Genomic DNA, 23,162 nt, shown 5'->3' on the forward strand with positions numbered 1-23,162 from the left:
CAAACTGTTTCATTTATATTTTGATCACTTTAAATTTTTTTTACTATAATTAGCTTGAATTCATAAACAATGTATTTTCAAACCAGAAAAAAACCCACTTTTTTTCATTTCCTAACATCAATATGCCATGTTTGGGTATTTTACACTATCCTAAATTTTAAAAATATACAAAATAAACTGTACACAAATCAAATGTATTCACAGAAAAATCATCAAAAAGTATGGCTGTGGAATGAACTTTCAATGGGAATAGTAATTTTATAACATTTAAAATAATTAATAAAAGCAACGAGGAGTCCTTGTGACACCTTAGAGACTAACAAATTTATTTGGGCATAAGCTTTTGTGGGCTATAACCCACTTCATCAGATGCATGGAGTGACAAAAAGTAGGCAGGTATAAATATACAGCACATGAAAAAAGATGGGTGGTGCCTTACCAAGTGCGGGGTCAGTGCTAATGAAGCCAATTCAATTAGGGTGGATATGGCCCAGTCCAACAGTTGACAAGAAGGGGTGAATATCAACAGAGGGAAAATTACTTTTTGTAGTGCTAATGAGGCCAATTCAATCATAACAGGAGAATGAAAGGGGGATCTTCAGAAGGAGATCCCTGTGGAGATTTCCCACCTCAACACTCCCTTCATGGGGGGGCATTGGGATGGAGTGAGGTTAGGCCATGGGTCAGAAACCTCCTCATCTGTTAGTTACTCTGTAATTTACATCCAACCCATTTTGTAAGAAAGTTTTAGAGTACTATATATACCTAAATTACAATGCCACTAATCTGGGAAATGTCCAGTGCAGTTTGGAGACAGAGAGAAGCATCATCACCACTAACCAATTATATACAGTCCCTGTTTCTGGGTATTACTGAATGCTAAGGTAGGGGCCAAGAGACAGTGAGGTGCTCACCTATTGGTCTTCAGGGAGCATACTGTCACCCACACTGGCCCCGCTCCAGCGGAGTAGCAAAATCTCGATGGCCACCGCTTCAGGAAACCGCAAACCCCAAAATTAATTTTTAATGCTGACTTACAGGTTTGCTGCTTATTGGAGCGTGGTTACGTAGGTTCAACTATACAGGATAACCCTGATTCCCTGAGAGCCAGTTACAACACTGGCCTTTTTATTTTAATACCTGCGGGTACAATATGACCAATAGCATATACAATATCTCAGGATATTCAAGAAGTCAGAATGTTTTGAAGAGTCACCAGCCCATAAAATACAAACAGAGGTTATTTGTAACGTTCACATCTATTGAAACTGAACCTAAGGCTATGTCTACACTACAAACTAGGTGTGTGATTCCCCTGCCTGCATACACATACTTGTGCTAGCTTTCATCAAACTAGTGCCAGTATAAATAGCAGTGTAGTGGAAGCAAAGCTTAGCTATGTCAAGTATGCGTCTACCAGTTTCAGATTCACAGTTCAGACAGCCTAAATGTTTTCTGTGGCATTAACTAAAACAGTGAAAATAGTGAAAATCTGTAGGTGAAGACAACAAGTCATTGATCAGGGTTATATTAGCAGCAGCAAACTAGTATAAACAGTTGTTACAATGACAAGTTAAAAATTATGAGGTCATATCTGAAATTTAGAATGTTATGAACATTTATAACAATATAACAACTCATTTTAGCTGAAAGTAACAAATTGTTTTACTGCTCTCACATCCCTTTGGCCAGTTGAGACCTACAGCTCCTATAAAAATAGTACCATTTGGACTATTCTGCTTGTAAACCTAAAAATGGAATTTATTGTCCCCAGTTTTAATCCTTAAAATATCATTTGGAGGTTACTGTGAGCACTAAATATTGCAGAACAGCTAAACCAGGGGCAATGAAGAAATAGCAACATTAAAACTTTGTGTCCTTGAGGCACTCGTTTTACTCACAAAACCAGAGTTTTGATATATTAAGGACATTAATGCAATCTACGATCAAAAAATGAATAATTGGGGAAAGTAGACATATCTCGGAAGCACAATTTACACCAATACTGATTTTTGTTTAGGCAGTTCTGGGTTTATCAATCTGGTGGGAACAGAGTTTCCATATCTGTTGTCCTGAAATTATGACTAGAGTTCAACTCATATTTATAGCCATACATACATTTCTACTTATATGGTTTTGGTTTACCTTGGTGCTGTTCTGGTAGTCTAAAGATGAGCTTCTCCAACCATTCCATATACACTAGAGCAGTAACTACTATTAATAATTATATAAGAAATAAGTAGACTTGTCCCCATTTCTTACACTGCATTTGTAATGGTTGTGTACATAGATCATACAGCGCACTTCAACAGAGCACTAGAAATGTATTGCAATAGTTTGCAGGTATGGCTGCAGGATTTGGTATCATGTCATGTCTCTCAGTGAAGTGCAAACCTTATTACAAACTGGGTTTTTAGCTGGCATGTCGCATCGGGTGCACAGCATGCCTCAGCTGAGAAAGCAGAGTGAGACATTTCACTTCACAGCACGACACTCTCTTAATTTATGAAGACACGCAACATCCAAAAAAGCCAGTTTGTGATATGCCTTTCCCAGTACTGAGAGGCACACAAACTGTCACAAAATGCTGCAATTCCTTCTCACATTGTGTACAGAACAGTTTTCTTTGTATTGTGCTTTCTCACACATTATTCTGAAACAATTAACAAAAATGAAGGGCATACTGGTAACGTTAGCAATGTGTTCTAATTTGTAATTAGATCTCCTGTATGCCCTTCATTGTGTACATAAATCATACAGTGCCCTTCAATACAGCATGTGATACAGCATGGCCAGAGGGCAGCAGGAGAGTTTTTTTTTTTGAAGCAGAAAAGAATTTTATTTGTGTAACACTTACAAGAATCACCAAAAGGATAAAGCAAAACTATGCAACAAAACAAAAGCAAACACAAGGTATAACACAACAGCCTTCAGGAGGGAGAAGTGTTCAGCCTAGCCTGGGCCCAGAGAGGGGGGGCTTCCTCGACACTCGTGGTCTTCCACCCTCCTGAGTTACCTGGTGGCCTAGAGCGGAGGGGCTTCCTCGACACTCATGGTCTTCCACCCCCTCGAGTTACCTAGTGCCACGCCCAGCGTCACCGATTATCCCTCTCTTGAGAGTGTCCGACAAGATGGGCACGGCTGTGGGGTGACGATTTAGGGGTGTGGGGGGACGTACACCCACGTGTGATAGGACCCCTCCTAGGTGACAGTGATGATGGTATCCACAGCGGCAAACGGCTGGGGCTGGGGTCTCTCGCTCTTGCCCTCAATCAAAGGGTCAGACGGAGGGAACCGGATGGGGTCACCGAGCAGAGAACCTCGGACAGCGCCCACCGCTCCTTGAAGGCGTCAAGGGAGTCGGTGGACGCCGCCCAGAGGAACTCCACCCGGATATGTGAATGTACTGAGGATCGGAAAGCGGCCCTACAATCGCAGGACGCTTCATTAGCCAACCTCCCCTCTCTGGTTTTATAAATGGCTGTTTTAGCTAGGGCTAGGAGGAGGTTAACCAGGAGATCTCGCGATTTTGTGCAGCCACGGATGGGGAGTGTGTAGACAAAAAGGTGAGGGGAAAAGTGTAGCCAAAAGCATAATAAAATATTCGTGAGGAGCCGGAAAAGGGGCTGCAGCCTGGCACACTCTAAATATACGTGCGCCAGGGTTTCCCTCATGTTGCAAAAAGGGCAAGTATCCGGGATGGTGGTGAACCGTGTCAAAAACATGCCCGTGCTCACAGCTCCGTGAAGGAGCCGCCAACTAATGTCCCCGACGGGCCTCGGGACCAAGGTGGAATACAGGCTGGCCCAGCGGGGTTGCTCACCCTCCAAGGGTGGCAGGAGGTCCCGCCACTTTGTATCGGGGCGGGACACCAGGGTGTGGGCGTGAAGGGTGTGAAGCGTGAGTGTGTATAGATATTTCCGTGGCGCGATTTGGAAGCTGACTGGCTGCAGTTCATGCAGCCGGCTCGCAGTGAAAGGGTGAGGGATTTGTTGGGATCTACGGGGTAGGGGCCCAATTGAAAGGTCCGGTGGGCTTGGGGTAGAGGGTGGGCGGGGTGCGCCCTTGCGCAGGGCTCGGTTGAAATAAGCCCGAGCAGCGGGCATCAAGGCGGCCTTCACCTCCTGAAGTACGCGCCGGGGGGTATGAGGTCTGGAGAGCCCCATGCGCCGAGCAAGCGTCAGGGGATCCAGCCAGTCTCCCCGGTCGTAGTCCAGGAGGTCTCCGACTCTCGTGACTTCTGCCAGGACCAAACTCTGGTGCGCCAACCGGGACTCCGCTGCCTGCACAAGAAGCTGGGGGTTGTATAGCAGGGGCTCTGCGAGGAGATCTGCTCCCACGGTGACCGCCACGGACCTGGTTGTTGAAAACAGTTTCCAGGTCCGGAGGAGGTCCTGGTAGAAGACCGGCAGCCCGGAGGGGTCTCGCAGAAAACCTCTCGGACAGAGATAAAAGAGCTGCCGGTCGTATCGGAGCCCTTGGAAGCGGCGCAGGAAGGCGTGCGCCAGTATGCTCCATGTCGAACTACCTGCGCTATAAAGGAGCCTCTGCAGGGCCTGGAGTCGGAAGACACGGACCTGAGTGTGCAGACACTTCAGGCCCTGCCCTCCTTCCTTCAGGGATAGATGAAGAACCCCAACAGGGGCCCAGTGCATTCCTGACCAAAAGAACTCTAGAATCGATGTCCGGAGGTTGGTCAGGAAACCCGGGGCCGGAACCAGGGTGTTGAGCCGGTACCAGAGCGTGGACAGGACTAGCTGGTTAAGCACCAGTGCTCTCCCTCGGAGGGAGAGACATTGGAGTAGTCTCGTCCATTTCCGGAGCCGCTCTATCACCCCGCCTTCTAAATTTTGCCAGTTCTCCAGCAGAGAAGGGTGCATGGCAGAAAGATAAACGCTTAGGTAGAGCAGTGGACCCGCGCTCCACCGAATGGTCTGAAGCGCGGGTGGGAGGGAGCTCACCCGCTGCCAGTCCCCCACCGCCAAGCCAGAGCTCTTGACCCAGTTGACCCAGGTGGAGGAGGCTGCCGAATAGATGGCCTGGCAAGCCTCCACCCGCGCCAAGTCGCCTGGGTCCTGGACCACGAGGAGCACGTCATCGGCATATGCCGACAGGACCAGCCGCAGCTCCGGCTCCCATAGCACCAACCCTGTCAACCTCCTTCGGAGGAGACAGAGGAAGGGCTCGATCGCCAGAGCGTACAGCTGGCCCGAGAGGGGGCACCCTTGCCGTACTCCTCGCCCGAAGCTGACCGGTTCGGTCAGGGTCCAGTTGAGCCTAACCAGACACCCGCGGAAGCGTACAGCACCCGGAGAAAACTCACAAACTGAGGTCCGAATCCAAACGCCTGCAGAGTGCCCAGGAGGTACCCATGGTCCACTCTATTGAACGCCTTCTCCTGATCAAGAGACAGGAGGGCGAATGACAGACCATCTCTACGCCCGAGTTCCAAAAGGTCTTGGACTAGAAGTAGGTAGTCAAAAATGCTGCGGCCCGGGACAGTATAGGTCTGGTCTGGGTGGATCACGTCCGCCATCACAGACCCTAGCCGCAGCAAGATTGCTTTCGCTACAATTTTGTAGTCCGTGCTAAGGAGCGAGACGGGACGCCAGTTTCGTAAATCGTGGAGGTCCCCCTTCTTTGGCAACAAGGCGAGCACTGCTCGCCTGCACAAAAGAGGGAGGACCCCGCCCTGCAAAGACTCGGCCCAGACAGTGGCTAGGTCTGGGCTAAGGATGTCCCAGAATGCACGGTAGAACTCCACGGTCAGCCCGTCCATGCCCGGAGATTTATTGGTGGGCATGCGACGGAGGGCTTCCGAGAACTCGGCCAGGGTGAGAGACAGCTCTAGTCGGTCTCGGTCGCCCACACTGACCGTGGGGAGTTCCTCCCAGAGAACCCTGCAAGCGCCAGGATCGGTCGAATCCAGGGAGAAAAGGCTTGTGTAGAAGTCACAGGCCCTCCCACACATCTCCACCGGATCCGTGAAGGGCGTGCTGTCTTCTGCTAGAAGGCAGGTGACGTGTTTCTTGGCCCCCCTCATTTTATCCAGGGCGTAGAAGAAACGGGAGCCGTGATCCATCTCCCGAAGGAGGCTGATGCGGGATCGAACAAAGGCACCTCGGGCCCGATGGTCCTCGAGGGCCCGGAGCTCCTCCCGCTTCTCCCAGCACGCTCCGCAGAGGAACGGGTCCTCAGGGCTGGTGGCCAGACGCCTCTCCATCTCTAAGACCTCCCGTTCCAACTGCTCTATCGCTGCATTTCTCCGTCGGCTGGTGCCCCGAGTGTAGTCACGGCAGAAGAGCTTGGCGCGCACCTTCCCTCGATGCCACCATCGTCGCGCCGAGGGAAAGGCACGCCGCTGCTCTCGCCAGGCCAGCCAAAACTCCCGGAAGGACGTCATGAAGCCCTCATCCTCCAACAGGCTGTTGTTAAAATGCCAATAGGCTGGCCCCGGCCTCTCTGCGCGGAGGGAGGCTGTTATGGTGGCTAGATGATGGTCGGAAAATGGCCGAATGTTGGAGGAGTGGCCCTGTGAAAGATGGAAATGGGATAAATAAATACGGTCCAACCGAGAGTGGTGTGACCGATGGGCCTCCACCCGGACAAAGGTGAACGTGGAAGTGTCATCTGGGTGATGGTCACGCCAGACGTCTACTAGGGAGTGATGTTTGACTATTTCTCAGAGAATGTTTGCAGCGGCCGGGCTCAGCTCGGCCCCTGAGTGGTCCTGTTCCTCGAGGGTGGTGTTAAAGTCCCCTCCCAGGACTAAGCACTCGTGAGAATCTAAGGTGCTGAGGAAGTCGGACACCTGCTGATAGAATTGCGGCCGCTTCAGGCTCGTTGTCAGGGCATAGATGTTAACGAGGTTGACCACGAGCCCCTCCATACAGACTCGGAGATGCAGCAGGTGGCCTGGCACTGCCTCAGTGACCCCTAGCACCTCGGGCCATAGGTTGGGGGAGAACAGGGTCGCCACTCCAGCTTGTCAAATCATGAAGTGGCTGAAGTAGACCCCGTCCCCCCACTCCAGCCGCCAGCTGTCCTTGGCGGTCGGATCCGTATGGGTCTCCTGCAGGAAAACTACAGAGTACCCCCCTTCCCGAAGGTAAGAGAGCACCTGGGACCTGCGGAGAGCCATCCTACAGCCCCTGGTATTCAAAGTTGCAATAATGAGAGGCGTCATGCGGAGGGCTGGGGGGGTGGGGGTTCCTTGTTGGCAGGGGTGTTCGCAGCCCCTGGCGGGTCGCACAACAATCCGTGACCCATCCCGTAAGTGAGTAAATTGTCACGGAAGCTGCGGGCCCGTCCGTAGGCCGCGGCACCGTGCCTTCCTTTCCCTTTATCCTCCTTTATAAGGGCCCTTGTGGCCTGGAGGATTTGATCAAAGTCCCCCCATAGCTGGAGAGCTAGCTGTACCCTGTTGCGGGAGCCCCGGATGTCTTCTAAAAACTCTCGCAACGCTTTTCGCAGCTCATGGGAGGGTGGGGTTGCGATTTCCGGGTTATTCCCTGGTGGGGCTCTTGGTGCAGCCTCGTGGTCCACTGAGGCGGGCACGCAGGGTGCAGACCACCGACGGGGCGTCTGACAGGCTAAAGTTATTAGGTCCATCTCAAGCCTTGGGATAGAAGGGGATGGCGGAGGGAAAATTGCACCTCCTAATGGGTCATGGCAGGAAAATGCAAAGGCTGCTCCTTGGGGGGAATCCGTAAAAAACGGGAAAGAAATAACCCCAGGGGCAGCAATATCTTTGCAGGAACAGGTGGATTGGGCAGGGACAGGGGTGGGGGTGGGGGGAGAAGCGAGGCTCTGGGCTTCGGGAGGCAAGCAGCTGAGAGGTGGTGCCTCCCAAAAGGATTCGAGGGTTAAGGGGGTGGTGGGGGGGCTTCCAGTGATGCTAGGCGGAGGCTCTGTGGTGGATTTGGCAGCCATGGCATCAGGTGGTGGATCACCTTCTGCAGGGTGCTTGCCCGGGAAGGCGGTTAGGGGGAGGGAGCATGGGGAAAGGGGAACTGGGGTAAGGTTGCACAGATCGAGGCCAGCTGGCAGTAGGTCATTCTCTCCCTGGGTCACCGGGGTCAAACTAGGGCCTCGATCTCCTCATACATGGAGGAGAGGTCGTCTTCTGCCACCCCGGGGGTCTCCCCTCTGGCGCCTGCTACGACGGTCGCTTCGGGGTTCGCGGGGGGTTCGGGTGATATTTGGGGCTTCCTCAGGGGTCTCGGAGGAGAGATTCTACCTTCCAGTGCTATTTTGTTTTCCCCTCCCGACACCAGCGGATGGATCTCACTTGTGGGCATAGCGGAAGGCTCAGTGTCAGTGCCTCCCTTCCTGGTCTTCTGGGGGGCCTCCGCATCGGATGGGTGCAGCGGAGCTCAAGCCTTCCGCTTGCCTTGCTTTTCCTGGATTAGAGTCCAGCCCTCCATAGCATCGTCTGGGGGCTGGATAGCAGGGGTCGTGTCGGGGGGCAGAGGCGATGGTTCAGGGGCTCAGGGGGGTAACGATGAGGCAGCATGAAGGGGGGGCGGTTCTCCTTGGGGAGGGCCCTCTCCTATGCCCGGTAATATGTTTGCTGCACCCTCCTCCATAGGCTTTGCTGGATTGTTAACAGCAACGGCGGGGCTCCCTCACTCGTCTGGGCGTTGTAGGGGAGGTTTCTCTTGGGCCCGGGCAGGAGCAGCGGTGGATTGAGCAGGAGGAGAGGTGGTTTCAGATGTCGGGCGGCCAGAGGCATCGACAACGACGGAGCCAATGTTCTGCCGGGTCTCGGGGGTCTCGGGTGCCCCTCCCCGCCGGGCCAAGGGGCAGTCTCTTCGGACACGCCCCGCTGATCGGCAGAGGTAGCACCGGGCCTCTCCTGTGGAATAGCAGACCCAATAACGGGCTCCCTGGTAGGGGACTAGGAAGGACCCCTCAAGCGCCTCTCTGTCACGCACCACCGGTGGCAGTAGAAGCTGCACTTGCCGGCGGAACGAAAGGACGTGACAGAGGGTGGGGTCCTTGCAGCCCAACGGGAGAGGGCTGATGACAGAAACGGGTTTCCCCAGGGTGGAGAGAGCGGGTAACAGGGCGGCATTGGGTAGAAAAGCAGGGACGGAGGTCAGGACTAGTTGGACGCCCAGGTCTTCTAGCGGCTCCAGGGGGACAAACACCCCCCCCCACGGCCAGACCCTTCTCCACCGCCTCCTGGGCGGCAGCCTCCGATGCTAAGAAAAAGACGACCTTCCCATACATTTTGGAGGCCGCCACAATAGCCGTGGGTCCTACCACCCTCGCCAATGCCTGCACATATGTCTCCACATGGGGCGAGGCGGGCACCAGGAGGCAACGGATGCCATGCTTCCTGGTCATGGTGGGGAAGGGGCCCCGGCCGCTACTGATGGTAGCGGAGGCAGTGGGTGGGCGAGATGACGAGGCGGCGGGGGGCTGCCACCGCCCGGGCATACGCCCTGGGGGCCGGGGGAGGGACGCTCGCAGAGCTGGTGGAGGGAACAGCGGGGAGGGACGCCATGGTTGATGATGAGGCCACAGCGGTGGGGGCAGCCCCTGCCACGGAGGGCTTGGTGGTTGTGGCGGGGCCCTTCCCCTTCTTCGCACCGTGGCCTTTCCGGCTAACCGGGGGGCTTTCCTAGAATCTGGGGGGGGCGGTGGGCGTAGCAGCGGCAATAGTCACCACGGTGCCTCCGGCTGCTGATGCTCCAGTGGGGGCGGTGGCAGGTGTTTTGGCAGCAGTGGTCGGGGGGGAGGCTTGGAGGTTGGGCAGGGGGGTAGGTGGGGGAGAGGCAACTGAGGTTTTTAGAGGGGCCTCACCCCTCTCATTTCCCGCCATCGTGAGCAGGGAGAGACGGGGAGACACCACAAGGAGCGGGGGAGGGGGAGGCAGATTAACCATTTCTCCCTGTTGGGCTGCAGGATGGGGGGCAAATGGGTCGGACTGGACAGGGGAAGGAAACAGGAGTTGGGGTCAGGTAGTAGGGGCAAACTGTGGGGTGGGCAGTCCGGGGGCGGGAGGGGGGGGAAAACGCGGACCCACGCGCGTTTGTCCAAAGAGTCTCGTTTGGTCGGCTGTTGTGTCTGGTCTGGACGATGGAATTCAGGGCAAGCAGTTGAGTCTAGAGGCAGATGGCAAGTTGCCAGTAGGGACGGACGGCGAGGAGACCGTGACGGTTGTAGTAGTGTTGGGGGGGGGGCACCGATGGATCGGGGGGCAGGTCCATGCCACACCCCCTGTGCCCCTACAAACGCAGTTAAGACACAGTCAAACTCCCCCCATATGAGAGTACAGTTCAAAAGTTACTCAGTCTTATGGCCCCCTCCACGATGATTTGTAGCTTCCCTGGGTGATGTCTTTGTCAGCTGTCTTCTCTCCCGGGCTTTGTGGAACATTCCATAAATGCCAAGCAGATAAGAAGAAGAAAAAATAATAATAACTTGTTGATTAATTACGGATCCACAAACGAACAGCAAAACGGTTGGGTCTGGGGGCGTCGGCAGTCCTGTCGGCAGTCCTCCCCCCCTCCTCCGGGGGTTACAGCTGAAGCAATAGCAGCGTCCGAGGGCAGGCGTGGGGGGGCTGGCAGGCAAGCTGGCAGCCGACCAGCACTCGAACGGCAGCAAAAAAAACAGCAAAAAAAAAAAAGAAAAAAAGAAAAAAAGAAGAAAAAGCGTCTGGCCCGGTCGGGGGGTGGGGAACTGAAGTAGGGGCAAAAAGCAAGGAAAGCCCAGGCCAGAGGGCAGCAGGAGAGTGCTAGAAGGGAGCCTTCTTCCCTGGAGAGGGAAGAAAGTTTGCTATAGATTAATTAAAGCACCTGAAGCCAATTAGAGCACCTGAAGCCAGTCACCTGAACCACCACTCCTTGCATTCAAAGATAGAGTCTTCAAATGGGTAAGAACTAGGTCATGGTCCCTAAACAAGCACTCTCATTTTCTTTGTGGGGAAATTTAAGAAAGGGCACTTTTGTGAGAGTGAGCCTTTTTAAAGAGAAATGCACTGGTCCAGTCAAAAATCAGTTTGTCAAAGAGAATCCATTCTCATTGCAGGGGTCCCCAATCTTGCAAGCGGGTAAACCCTCATCTCATGTTTAATCCAAACACAATGTATACATTGAATAAATTGTGGTACCAACTAATATAGAAGAGATAATCATCTATTTCTGTGCATTTTACCCACATCAAAGAATTTAGTTTACTACTTCAGTCACTTAAAATTGTTTTGACAAATTTACATCAAATGTACTGATTATTTTGATTTCTTTCTACTATTCACATTATATTAGGCATTTAAAGAAAAACACAAAAATCATATGAGTACTGACATGGAAAGAAAGGAAAGCTTTAATGTGGTTATCTTTGCCAGAATACAGACATTCTTCTCACATCTAGTTTTCAGGCTGGCAAAGCTGGCGTGGGGCCTGAATTTACAAGAAATAAAATTAAAAGCATTCTGTATAGTCTGAAAGAAAAACTAATTCAGAAACAAGTGAAAGATGATGATGGAAAAGAGAAGCATACATATGACTCAAAAGAAGAGAGAGTAAACAAACTATTCTCTTTTGAAGCGTTCAGTCTTAAGTGTCTCTGTGGTGGGAAGCCTGCTGATGCACTGGAATGTGGCTAGGTGATCCCTAAAAGTCTACTGTTCTTTTAGGGCCCTACCAAATTCATGGCCATGAAAAACATATCACGGACCACGAAATCTGGTCTCCCCCATGACATCTGGTCTTTTATGTGCTTTTATGCTATACTATACCAATGTAATGCAGAAGACCAGCATTTCTCAAATTGGGGGTCCTGACCTAAAAGGGAATTGTAAGGGGGTCACAAGGTTATTTTAGGGAACCTGCGGTATTGCCACCCTTACTTCTGTGCTGCCTTCAGAGCTGGGCAGCTGGAGAGCGGCGGCTGTTGGCCGGGTGACCAGGTCTGAAGGCAGCGCCCCGCAAACACCAGCGCAGAAGGGTGACAATATCATACCATGCAACCCTTACTTCTGCACTGCTGCTTTCAGAGCTGGGTGGCCAGAGAGTGGTGGCTGCTGACTCAGGGCCTAGCTCTGCAGGCAGCAGCACAGAAATAAGTGTGGCAATGCCATCCTATGTCATCCTTACTTCTGCGCTGTTGCTGGCGGTGGCTCCTGGCCAGCAGCTGCCACTCTCCAGCTGCCCAGCTCTGAAGGCAGTGCCCTGCCAGCAGCAGCACAGAGGTAAGGGTAGCAGTACTGCAACCCCCCTACAATAACCTTGTGACCCCCTACAACTCCTTTTTGGGTCAGGACCCCTACAATTACATCATCATGACATTTCAGATTTAAATGGCTGAAATCATGAAATGTGCAATTTTTAAAATCCTATGACCATGAAATAGACCAAAATGGACTGTGAATTTGGTAGGGCCCTACGTATAATCCACAACTCTTCTTCTCCCAATTTTTGATTACTGGACCCTAGGGAACTACATTAGGGAAAATACAGTTCAGCTTCCTAACAGGGGTTCTGCCTTGGCTGCCAGAGAAGAAAATATAACATAGCTGTGTCATTCTGGTTGGCATCTTATTATGACAGAGCTCAGTCAGTGGAAATGCAGAGGGGGTTTATCTGGCCAAAGACTTCTTCCCTGCATCCTCCTACCTATTGGTGGTGGTGGGGGGGTCCACTGCTATGGATGATGGCAGGAGATTAGCTACATTTTTTTTCCTGAGCAGAAGTAGGAGACAACCCCTTTTCTACACTCAAAAGCAGGTTTTTGCTGTAGAAATTGAAGGAAAACAGAGAGAAAGAGAGAGAGAGAAACTGAACTCTTACTAGGGTTGCCCCCTGGTAGGTTTTTAACCAGCCTGGCCAGTTTTGTACTTTCTTGCTTATTAAAAGATTTTATGTCAGGATGTTTTTTTCATATGGGACATGTTTGAGTGCTCTACAGTTCACTCCCTGTAGTCCAGACTTTGGCACTGTGTTAGGATAAAGTAAAAAAAGTGATAAAATAACATGAAAATACACATCTTGTGGTGTTGTGTGTGTGTCTGTGTAAAATGGTTATTGACAACATTTTAGTAATAATTAGCGATAGTTGGCACAAGGACCCTTTTTGTTCGGGGGTGGGAAGGGGAGGGCACTGGCCGGGTTTTCTACATCTTGAAGGTGAAAACTCTAACCCAGACTCCCTTCCTAGCCCTCTTCCTACTTGCTGGAGCCACATAAGAGGGTTACTACAACCCTAATGTACGCAGTCTACATGGAACAAAAAGTGAGGAGAGAGACAGACAGAACAGGGAGCAGCTCCACAAATCCTGCCATAAGTGAGATCCTCTCTTCTCCATTGCTCTAGGCTCAACTGTCTCCTGATTAGGCTAACCCAGTGTGTAACAGTGCACCTGGCCTTCTGGTGCTTCCATGATCCAGGAGGCAGGGACTTTTTTAGTCTGAAGAAGGTTTTGTGTGTGCATTATGTTGGCTGCATATGCACAGGCATCTCTGTGTGGGTCTAGGAGTTTCCCTCTGCAAAACTAATGTTTTAAATATCAACTTCAGTAGGATATAGTGGAATGTAGTGGGAAGCACCTAGCATGAAGTGGTATATAGTGAAATTTTGTTGGCAGTGAGATATAGTAGACTGAGAGGCCCACACTTGTTCAAAGCATTGCAGTATTCAAACTACAGTTCTAATGATAGTGATCATCGTCCTATTATGAAATGTAAGAAAAGGAGCTCACTATAAATGTATTCCACTATTATACAAAATAGCTCAGCAGTACAAATGAAAATGTGCTGTCTTTTAGGACAGACTATTTTATGTAGACATGCCCCAGGGATTGTTCTTTGTCTCAGCTCAAAGAAGGTGTCTGATAAGTACTAAAGCTAAGGGAACGTTTCTTTTCCCCAGTAAAAACAAACAGTCATTTTTTGTACTTTCTTATTTGTATTTGAGACTGTAGGTCTGAGTGGGTTTTGGATTCTGTCTGAATATCCAAAAACGTGGGTCTAAGAAGCACTAGGACCGGCCATGGCAAGTGGGCTCAGTTTTCTGGCACAACTGTAGTTGAGCAGCTGTCTGTGATTAAACTAGCCTTACACATCTGCTCTCAATGCTATATGTCCCTGCCAGCCTGCAATGCACTCCAATCTTAGTAAAGTGGAGGATAGATAGCTCCTGGAGTCCTGGAGAAGGTGGGCAGGAAGGGAAGGCTGCAGGTTAAGGTGCTCTGGAGTCTCACCCTCACCTAAAACACATATGGAGATCATGTCAGGAAGGGATGGGGAGCAGTACAGGAGATGTCTCTGCCTCACCATGTTGCCCGTTAGTTAGGCTGGTATGAAGGGGAAAGGGAGGGCTGATTCTCCCTCCAAAACCTCCATCCCCTTTGCTGTCTGTCACTGTTTTGTGCCCTGAGACCCATTATTCTGCAGTAGCTGCCTCCCTCTCTGCCCTATCATGGAGGTCCAGTTTAAGATGTTTCCAAGATGCTGATCGCCAGTATTGGGATAAACATGAGTGAGAATCCCAGGAGATGGCTGGTGGACCCTGATAGCCTGGATGCAGAAGGGGAAATGTTAAGTCTGTGCAAACTGAGGTACACATGTGTACCCTCATTCCTCTTTGCAATGGGAGGATGAGAGGATTTGGAGTTAGCTGAATTGCAGGGGTTAGGTTGAAGGGCTCAACCCTGAATATTGTTTATTTGGCATGAGGTCATTTAACGCGGTATTGGACCTAAGTAAATGTTTGGTATTCCCATTAAAATTAAAAGGTAATAAATGTGTGCTTCCTGCTTAAAATTCATTTCAGTATTAGTGTTTCATTCACCTGTGAGTCCTGGCCTAAGCTTTTTTGGGTCACCAGCTGTCTTTGCTTTTTCCTGGACAAAGACCTCTGTAAAGTTCTGAAGACAACGTAAGGCTGAATTAGAAAAAACTAAAACATCAACCTACCTATTTTCTTCCAATATGTAGCAATACTAAGTCCAACCATCTTATCCGAATGACAGAAGGGATTTGACACCCACTTTATTACCTTCCTCCTACTCACAAATTAAAAGAAAACTTAAAATAAAGTGACGATTCTGGCTCAGGTTGCAGACATTCGGAGAAAAGTGTGTGTTTGTGCGTGTGTGTGAAAAATGTACAATATGAATGAGCATGACAATGAAAACCTGAAAGGTAGAGAGGAAATAAAAAGATGAATGAATGTAAGGATAACAATAGGAGGAAACCAACCAGGAAGAGTTTAACAACAAAAGACAGTATATTGGAACAAAATACGTTAAAGTAAGAATGGCCATACAGGTTCAGACCAATGGTCCATTGATCCCAGTATCCTGTCTTCCAACAGTGACCAGTGCCAGATGCTTCAGAGAGAATGAACAGAACAGGGCAAATATCTTTCCTCATATGGAAGCTCTTCCATAACCCTAATCATTTTTATTGCCATTCTCTGTACTTTTTCCAATTCTAATATCTTTTTTGAGATGCGGTGACCAGAACTGCATGCAGTATTCAAGGAGTGGGCATACCATGGATTTATATAGTGGCATTATGATATGAATTAAATGAATCCAATACCAGATGGCAACTAAGATCATTTTACAGAAGAACCTTCAGAATCAAAACAAAACTGGGTAAAGTTTAAAAAAAAATCCTGCTGATTTAAATAAAAAAAGACAGTACATCAGAACAAAACGAGAGCTGAAATGAAAGCCCCACTGAGATATAGTAAATTGGAAGATAATTAAAATAAAAACTGAAAGAAGCAAAAGAATATTGGAAAGTGAAATGAAAACATTTCGGGATCAAAACAAGATGGAAGGAAACTTCCATAAAAGATAACTACAATAGAGGAGGAAGAACCTTAAGAAAAAGACTCTCTGAACTATAATGAAAACAAAATGTGGATGCCCAAACTACTGAATGAAACAAGAACTGAAAGAGAGATAGTAGCAGTGAATCATGACTATTTAACTCTTCCAATGGTGGGGGTTTGGATTTTCTAATTTGAAACACAAGAGCAACAGACAAGCTCAGTGGCACAAATGGGTGATACAAAATGGAACTGATCAAAATAATGGGAATATCACGGTAGTAGCACCACCATGACTAAAACTGTACATCTTCTGATAGCTGACCATACCAGCACTTCGTAATACTATCACATGGACTTCTATGGTCACTTTCTGCCCCATCATGAAAGAGCCTGGATTGTTTTTTTAATAATAATTTATTCTAATGCATAATTTGTTCCAGGTGCTGGGGGTGGGGGTAGAATCTCATAAGTGAAGGCAGCTGTAGTCTCCCTATATCAGCTCTGAACTTCCATACTCTAAAAGGTTTAGATTACTTGTAATTTTAATCCAACTCAGAATTTCCTGGATATGTAATACTTTGTTTACTATAACTAATGGTTTTAAAGGGAAATACACACACAAATCACTGACACATGCCTGAAACTTTAACTTAATCTTACCAAGTTTTTTGTGTGAGATTAATAAATAAAACAATAATTAATGGAACAGTTAGGGGAAGAAACATAAAACCAGATTCTGTGCTACAGAGAGAGGAGCCAAATGTAGTTTGAAGGCATCTTTGTTCTGCTCATATTCCAGGCTGCTGTAGTTGCTGAAATGTAAGTTACTGTCCCAGGTGCCTACGTGCTGGAGTGAGAGCATTATGGCTACTCCAATTCCTGATTACCTCAGCGCCACCCCCTTATGCCCAGGCTTACAAAAGAGGGCGGTGTAGAGAGAATTCTCCCTTGGCACCTTGCAGTTCATTTACAGGCTTTACAGCCCTTATATGCTCACAGAGTGGTGTACAGATGCCATGCAGTTCTTGCGGCAAATGGTGGCTGCAACCAATTAGGCCACTCCCAACCACAGGCCACTCTTTGAATCTACTCTAATTCATGGCCACAAAGTAACATTTCTGGAAGCCCCTAAGTGACACAGGTGCTTAAGTTCCATTTCTGAAAGTGATTTAGGAGACTAAATCACTTTTGAAAATTGGCCTGAAGCATCCATGTCACTTAGGTATTCTTGAAAATATTACCAACTACGTAGTCTCCTGCCCACCCAGATACAGAATGCTGGCTCAGACCACAAGCCAGCATGCTCTTCCCTTGTAGAGAGATCTAGAGCATTTTTGGCCAAACCTCGGCAGTCCATCTACATGCATCATTGTCTTGTGGAATTACTGAATTCATCCCTCCCTGAGATTGAGCCACAGTTTAAAGATGCCTGCACAAAAGCTGCAACATGCCTGGTCCTGTGACAAAGAAACCAGACAAATATAACAGCCTTAAAACCAAATCGAAAAGACATGTCATATACTAGTGAAGACAACTGATATCCACAGCAACCACAATAATGAGAAAAGTAGAGATAATTCACTTAGCACCACTTCTCAGCACACTGAAGAAGAAAATGTGAGCTGACGACAGCAAGAAAAGCCGAATGGCCCCTGCTCTCTCCATCCCTTAAGAAAAGGGAAGTTCCCAATGCCCCTTAAGGGAAAGCTATCAAGCAGCTCAATAAATATTTGGATTGTAATTGGCAAGAAGAGTGGAGCTCCTGGCATCCCTCTAAGATTTCCAAGCAAAGATGTCCTGGAGAATCACTATATGAAGGAGGCGGTAGGAAGGTCAGGACTGGGTAGTCACTTTCTTTGACTCTGACAAATTTTTTTTTCTTTTAACACTGATTTTTAATTTCAGACTGTATAAACCCAACATATTGTTACACTGGGGGTTGAGTGAAACCTCATTGAAGTTAGTGGGTGTAACAGCAGCCCTTCATGCAGGACAAACATAAAAAAGCAATTAAGCTCCTGTGTGGTATAGATAGATGAAACAATAAGAGCCGCTACTCAAAACACAGACCACATGCAAGCCTGGAGGAGTTCAATCTTGCGGTCAGAGGAGTCTTCCCTGGGGTCTGAATGTAAATGCATGGGACTGGGTGTTGTTTGATGGAGCCATGTGTGTGACGGAGAAGGGGCAGAAACACCAGAGAAGGCAGCAAGGAAGCTTTCATAGCATGATTTTGAAAAAAAAAAATTAAGGAGTCAGCTGTTGGGTGGAAAGAGGCTTGGAACAGTGAAAAAAGATACTGTCTCCTATTGTTTGTTTCATACTCTCTTCATGGACACAGAGTTTTATATACATTCTTTGAAAACAAACAGGACTGCATCAAAGAAATACCTGCCTCAGGCATCGGTGTATCCCCCAAATGGAAACAATCTGAAAGATCCCGAATACTGGCTAACCACTCAGATCAAAAGGGGTAAAAATACCTTACTACAATACATTGATCTTAACAGGGTCCTTCTCAACACATCCTCATCGAGTCCTGGCCCCTCATCCTGGCTGAACAGATCTGTGAGCCATTAGTGATTACCTCTGAGAACTCCTGGAGGATGGGAGAGATCCCAGAGGACTACACAAAGGGCAAATAGGTATCTATTAAAAAACGGGAATAAGGACAACCAAGGGAATTGCAGACCAGTCAGCTTAACTTTGGTACCCAGAAAGATAATGAAGGAAAAATAATCAATAAATTTGTAAGCACCTAGATGATGATAAGGTGATAAGTAACAGTCAATGTGGATTTGTCAAGAACAAATCATGTCAAACCAACCTAATATGTTTCTTTGACAGGGTAACAAGCCTAGTGGATGGAGGGAAGCCGAAGATGTAATATATCTCGACGTTAGTAAGACTTCTGATACTGTCTTATATGACCTTTTCACAAGCAAAGTAGAGAAATATAGCCTAGATTAACTGACAAAGTGGGCACATGACTGGTTGGAAAAGCGTACTCACAAAGTAGTTATCAATGGTTCACAATCAAGCTGGAAGGGCATACTGAGTGGGGTCCAGCAGGAATCTGTTCTGGGTCTGGGTCTAGTCAATATCTTCATAAACGGTTTGGATAATGGCATAGAGAGTACACTTATAAAGTTTGCAGATGATACCAAACTGGAAGGGGTCGTAAGTGCTTTGAAGGACAGAATTAGAATTCAAAATGATCTTGACAAACTGAAGAAATAGTCTGAAATAAACAGCTTGAAATGCAATATGGACAAAAGCAAATTATTACACTTAGACGCAAATAATAAATTGCACAAATACAAAATGGGAAATGACTGCATAGGAAGAAGTACTGCAGAAAAGGATATAGGGGGTAATAGTGAATCACCAGCTAAATATGAGTCAATAATGCAATATTGTTGCAAAAGACTTAAATTGAAGAATTGTGTCCAGTTCTGGGCATCACACTTCAAGAAAGCTGTGGACAAATTGGAGAAAGTCCAGGGGAGAGCAACAAAAATGATTAAGGGTCTAGAAAACATGACCTATGAGGAAACGGGAGGGATAGCTCAGTGGTTTGAGCATTGGCCTGCTTAATCCAGGGTTGAGAGTTCAATCCGTGAAGGGGCCATTTAGGGATCTGGGGCAAAAATTGGGGATTGGTCCTGCTTTGAGCAGGGGGTTGGACTAAATGATCCTGATATTCCATGACTTCTATTCTAAGACTGAAGAAATTGTGTTTGGTTAGTCAGGAGAAGAGAAGACTGAAGGGGGACATGATAACAGTCTTTAAGGATGTAAAAGGTTGTTATAAAGAGGAGGGTGACAAATCATTCTCCTTAGCCACTGAGGATAGGAAAGTAGTAATGTCCTTAAATTGCAGCAAAGGAGATTTAGACGTTAGGAAAAACTTCCTAACTGTAAAGGCAGTAAAGCACTGGAACAAACAACATCAGGTGGTTATAGAATCTCGGTCATTGGAGGTTTTTAAGAACAGGTTAGACAAACACCTGTCAGGGATGGTCTAGATAATATTTAGTCCTGCCTCAATGCAGAGGACTGATGACCTATCAAGATCCATTTAAGTCCTGTATTTCTATGATTCTATAACAACAATGAATTTTGAAAGAGACACAGAAACAAAGAATGTTAATAGCAAAGCAACCAATAAGATACACACCCTACTTACTATTCTCAGCCTGAGATTCAGGAGATAAGGGTTCAGTTCCCAGTTTTCACTGACTTCCTGTGTGACCTCAGACAAGTCAACTTATCTCTCTGAGCCCCAGTCCTCCATCTGAACATAGGAGATAACACTATTTTCCTTCTCCCATCCTTAGTCTGCCTTGTCTAGCCATTGTGGGCAGGACTATCACTTACTACGTATACATACAGCCCCTAGCATAACAGGGCTCTGATCTTAGTTGAGAGCTCTAGGCACTATGACAACAACACTGTAATGTACTGCACTAAAAGGTGTCTGGCTCTAAGTGTGCCTTCTGCAGTTTACAATTAAAATGCTGGTAACCTTCTAATACTAAATTAAAACAAAGAATTCTAAATTACGAATTGGTGGCAGTACCTCTATATTAACATCCTATAAGAGTTTTAAAAGATATTTAAAACAACTTTCATTTTTTAATGCCCATATTTTTCAAAGTTAATATTGGCTGTCTCTACCATTCTACAATTTTTTAAATTCTAGAACATACTGTTTTTAAACTTTTAAAATGCACAAATAGAGTCTAATACACACTGCAGTTTAATTGGAGATGGGTCTGACCCACAAAATTTGGATCATGATCCAACATTCTCAAAGTTCAAGAACCAATATTTTGCTTCTGGCCTATATCTAATGTTGACAGAAAGTGAGCAAATGGAAGAATATACATTTCACACTTATTTTGTGGTAGAATTCCAGGCAAACAACAAGAAAGTACCTTCTCTGAACAAAGTTAGATATATATATATATATATATATATATGTCCTCAAAAAGGCAAAATTGCTGGCAGAAGCACGAAGCCAAGGTATCAGTATGTTCTGATAAGCAAGTCTTTTCATATGGCAAATTGAGAATAGAACAGAAAGTGACACTAGGTACAGACAATTCACATTAAACTTTTTAAAGATCCAAAAAATCATTCTCAGAGATCTGCTATTTATTTTACAACCCTGTATACCATATGATCCATCAGCAGAGGTATTTATATTTGTGGTATGAGTTTGTACTAATGAAAAGAACTTTTGTACAATATTCTGGTATAAAACTGTACAGTAGAAAAATATCAGATTACAATCCTAGTTTCTAAATGTGCTTTCTGAATCTTATTTTCAGATCTATAGCATATGAGAGTCCAGGAAAGGTTTCTTATCTAAGAAAGGTCTCAGGCTTTCTTCTTTTCCTTTCATGGTATCAAAAAAGAGCCTACCACATACAGATATTTACTATGGTAATGGTGAGATCTGGTCACTAAGACCCTCAACTGTTATTATAAGGCTGATTTGCTCATTGGAAATCACAAATAGGTTCAAGCTGCTTAGTTAAGTTGCATATTTTCTCATTTACACTGTGCACTCCCATTATTCAAAAAGAGAGAAAACCAGTTTGGTGAGTTTTGTTAGAACAAAAGGAGTCTTCATTTCATTATAGCAAATGGCAGTTACTCAAGCTTTCAGATTATTACAGTTCAATTCCCAAAGGTGATGAGGTGGGGAATAGAAAGATGGCATGCAAATAAGTATGGAAGCTTGAAAAGCTTCTTGTGCCTCCCCATGGACCAAGTTCAGTGCAAGTATTTCAAAAGCTCACACGAGTCTAATGTTTTATGCATAAATAAGGTTCATTCAGTTAATATTGGCCTGTGAGATTTGAACACAGTGTGACAATGTTATTAGTGGGGGGAAAAGTGGGACTCAATGGATACCTCCTTCATCAGATGGCCTTGTTACCTCACTGCAGTAAGAAAGGCTAGGGTTTGTCTCAGAACCATCTGACTTTTCATCTCCCAAACTCATGCCAAAAGTACGGGTGGAATGGAAATGCTGTTTATTATAACGCCTTGCTTTTTCTACAAAGGGGAAAAGAATACTGCAGTAAACAGTTAGCTGATAGAAGAGCAAAACAGAACAAAACAAACAACACAGCAAATGATTTATGTAACAACAGCTTGAAGGTGAACTTTCTTCATTTGCACATTCATTTGGAACATCACTAGTTCAAAAAAGTTTGACTAGGACTTGACTGGTTTGTATCCTGCCTTAAATGATACAAAGAAGGTGAAGAAAGGAGGCCCAGGTGCAGAGATCCTAGGAAAAACAGGCTGAAAAATGGAGCAGAGAAGAAAGATGGAAAAAAACTGCATTTGAAAAATAAAGGCATTATTCCACCCCTGATATATACAAAAGTCTCTCAGATAAAAAAAAAAATGGGCGCATTTGCTTTTAAATTGGATCATTGTTGGAAAAAACCATGGCTTTAAATCACATGGGAAAAGGCCTGATATTCAAACTTATTCAAGCACAAACTCCATAAAATTGCTTGAGAAGTCTGCAAAGCCTCAAACATGAAAGTGAGTGACCCATCTGTAAATTAAATGCTATTCTTTTTATAGACTCAATATACAAGTGATTCTAGACAATTTATATTGATTTTCAGTCCTAATTACTTAGCACCAGATGGAAGGAGAGAGGGTGGAGAAAGTACTGTTTGGAAATATCAGTTTTTCCCCCCGAAATGTGGAAAACTTTGAGGGAAGATTGATGTGAAAGAGAGCAAGAAATTTGGTGAGATAAATAATTTCTAACCAAAATTTCTATTTTTTACTAGGGTAGTGAATGCAACAAAAGGTGGCTGCATTTGCCTTTATTCTCTATAACTCATATGTGATCAGCTGACATGATGATTATTTCTATTACTATAATTAAGGTTCCATAAATGTTTCCCACAAAAAAAAAAAAAGATTTTCTGGGATTTATAACTCAGTCAAGATAATTTTGTTCTAGCCTTTAACTTGCCTTATAGTCTCTCTGCCTAATAACACATTTTCTTTTGTAATTTTCATACAACATCAATTTGGAAACAGAAGTGACTGCTAAAATGGCCATTTTTTTTTTTCACGGCAAGATAAATGTAGTCTAGCTCACTGTATAGGTTAGGAGTTTAGCATCCTGACACGTCAGTAGTCACCACTGTATTTTAATTTTATGTATATTTTTAAAGAAGAAATTTAAAGATTTCAAATAGTGTGGCTGTAGGGCATGAAGGAAGCTTATGAAAATGTCGAGGATACTTATAAAATGTGCTTATACTTCATCGATAGTCTCCTGGTAAACTGCATTGTAAAACTGGTTTGGATTCAAACAAGAAATC

The 23,162-nt window shown here is 46.3% G+C and overlaps 1 protein-coding gene across 10 annotated transcripts in view; it reads right to left on the reverse strand.

Moving 5' to 3' along the window:
- NEBL (nebulette) overlaps positions 1–23,162 on the reverse strand; it is a 379,942-nt gene that overhangs the window by 16,676 nt on the left and 340,104 nt on the right. For 6 of the 10 annotated variants that reach the window (XM_037890823.2, XM_037890825.2, XM_043541298.1 and 3 more), the window contains one exon: positions 21,718–21,861. The exons of the other annotated variants lie outside the window; for them this stretch is intronic. In XM_037890823.2, the coding sequence (XP_037746751.1) occupies positions 21,718–21,861 (144 nt within the window). The remainder of the gene's footprint in view (positions 1–21,717; positions 21,862–23,162) is intronic. 10 annotated transcript variants of the gene reach the window in all.

The sequence above is a fragment of the Chelonia mydas genome, chromosome 2 (genome assembly GCF_015237465.2).
Source record: "Chelonia mydas isolate rCheMyd1 chromosome 2, rCheMyd1.pri.v2, whole genome shotgun sequence".
Classification (NCBI taxonomy): domain Eukaryota; kingdom Metazoa; phylum Chordata; order Testudines; family Cheloniidae; genus Chelonia; species Chelonia mydas.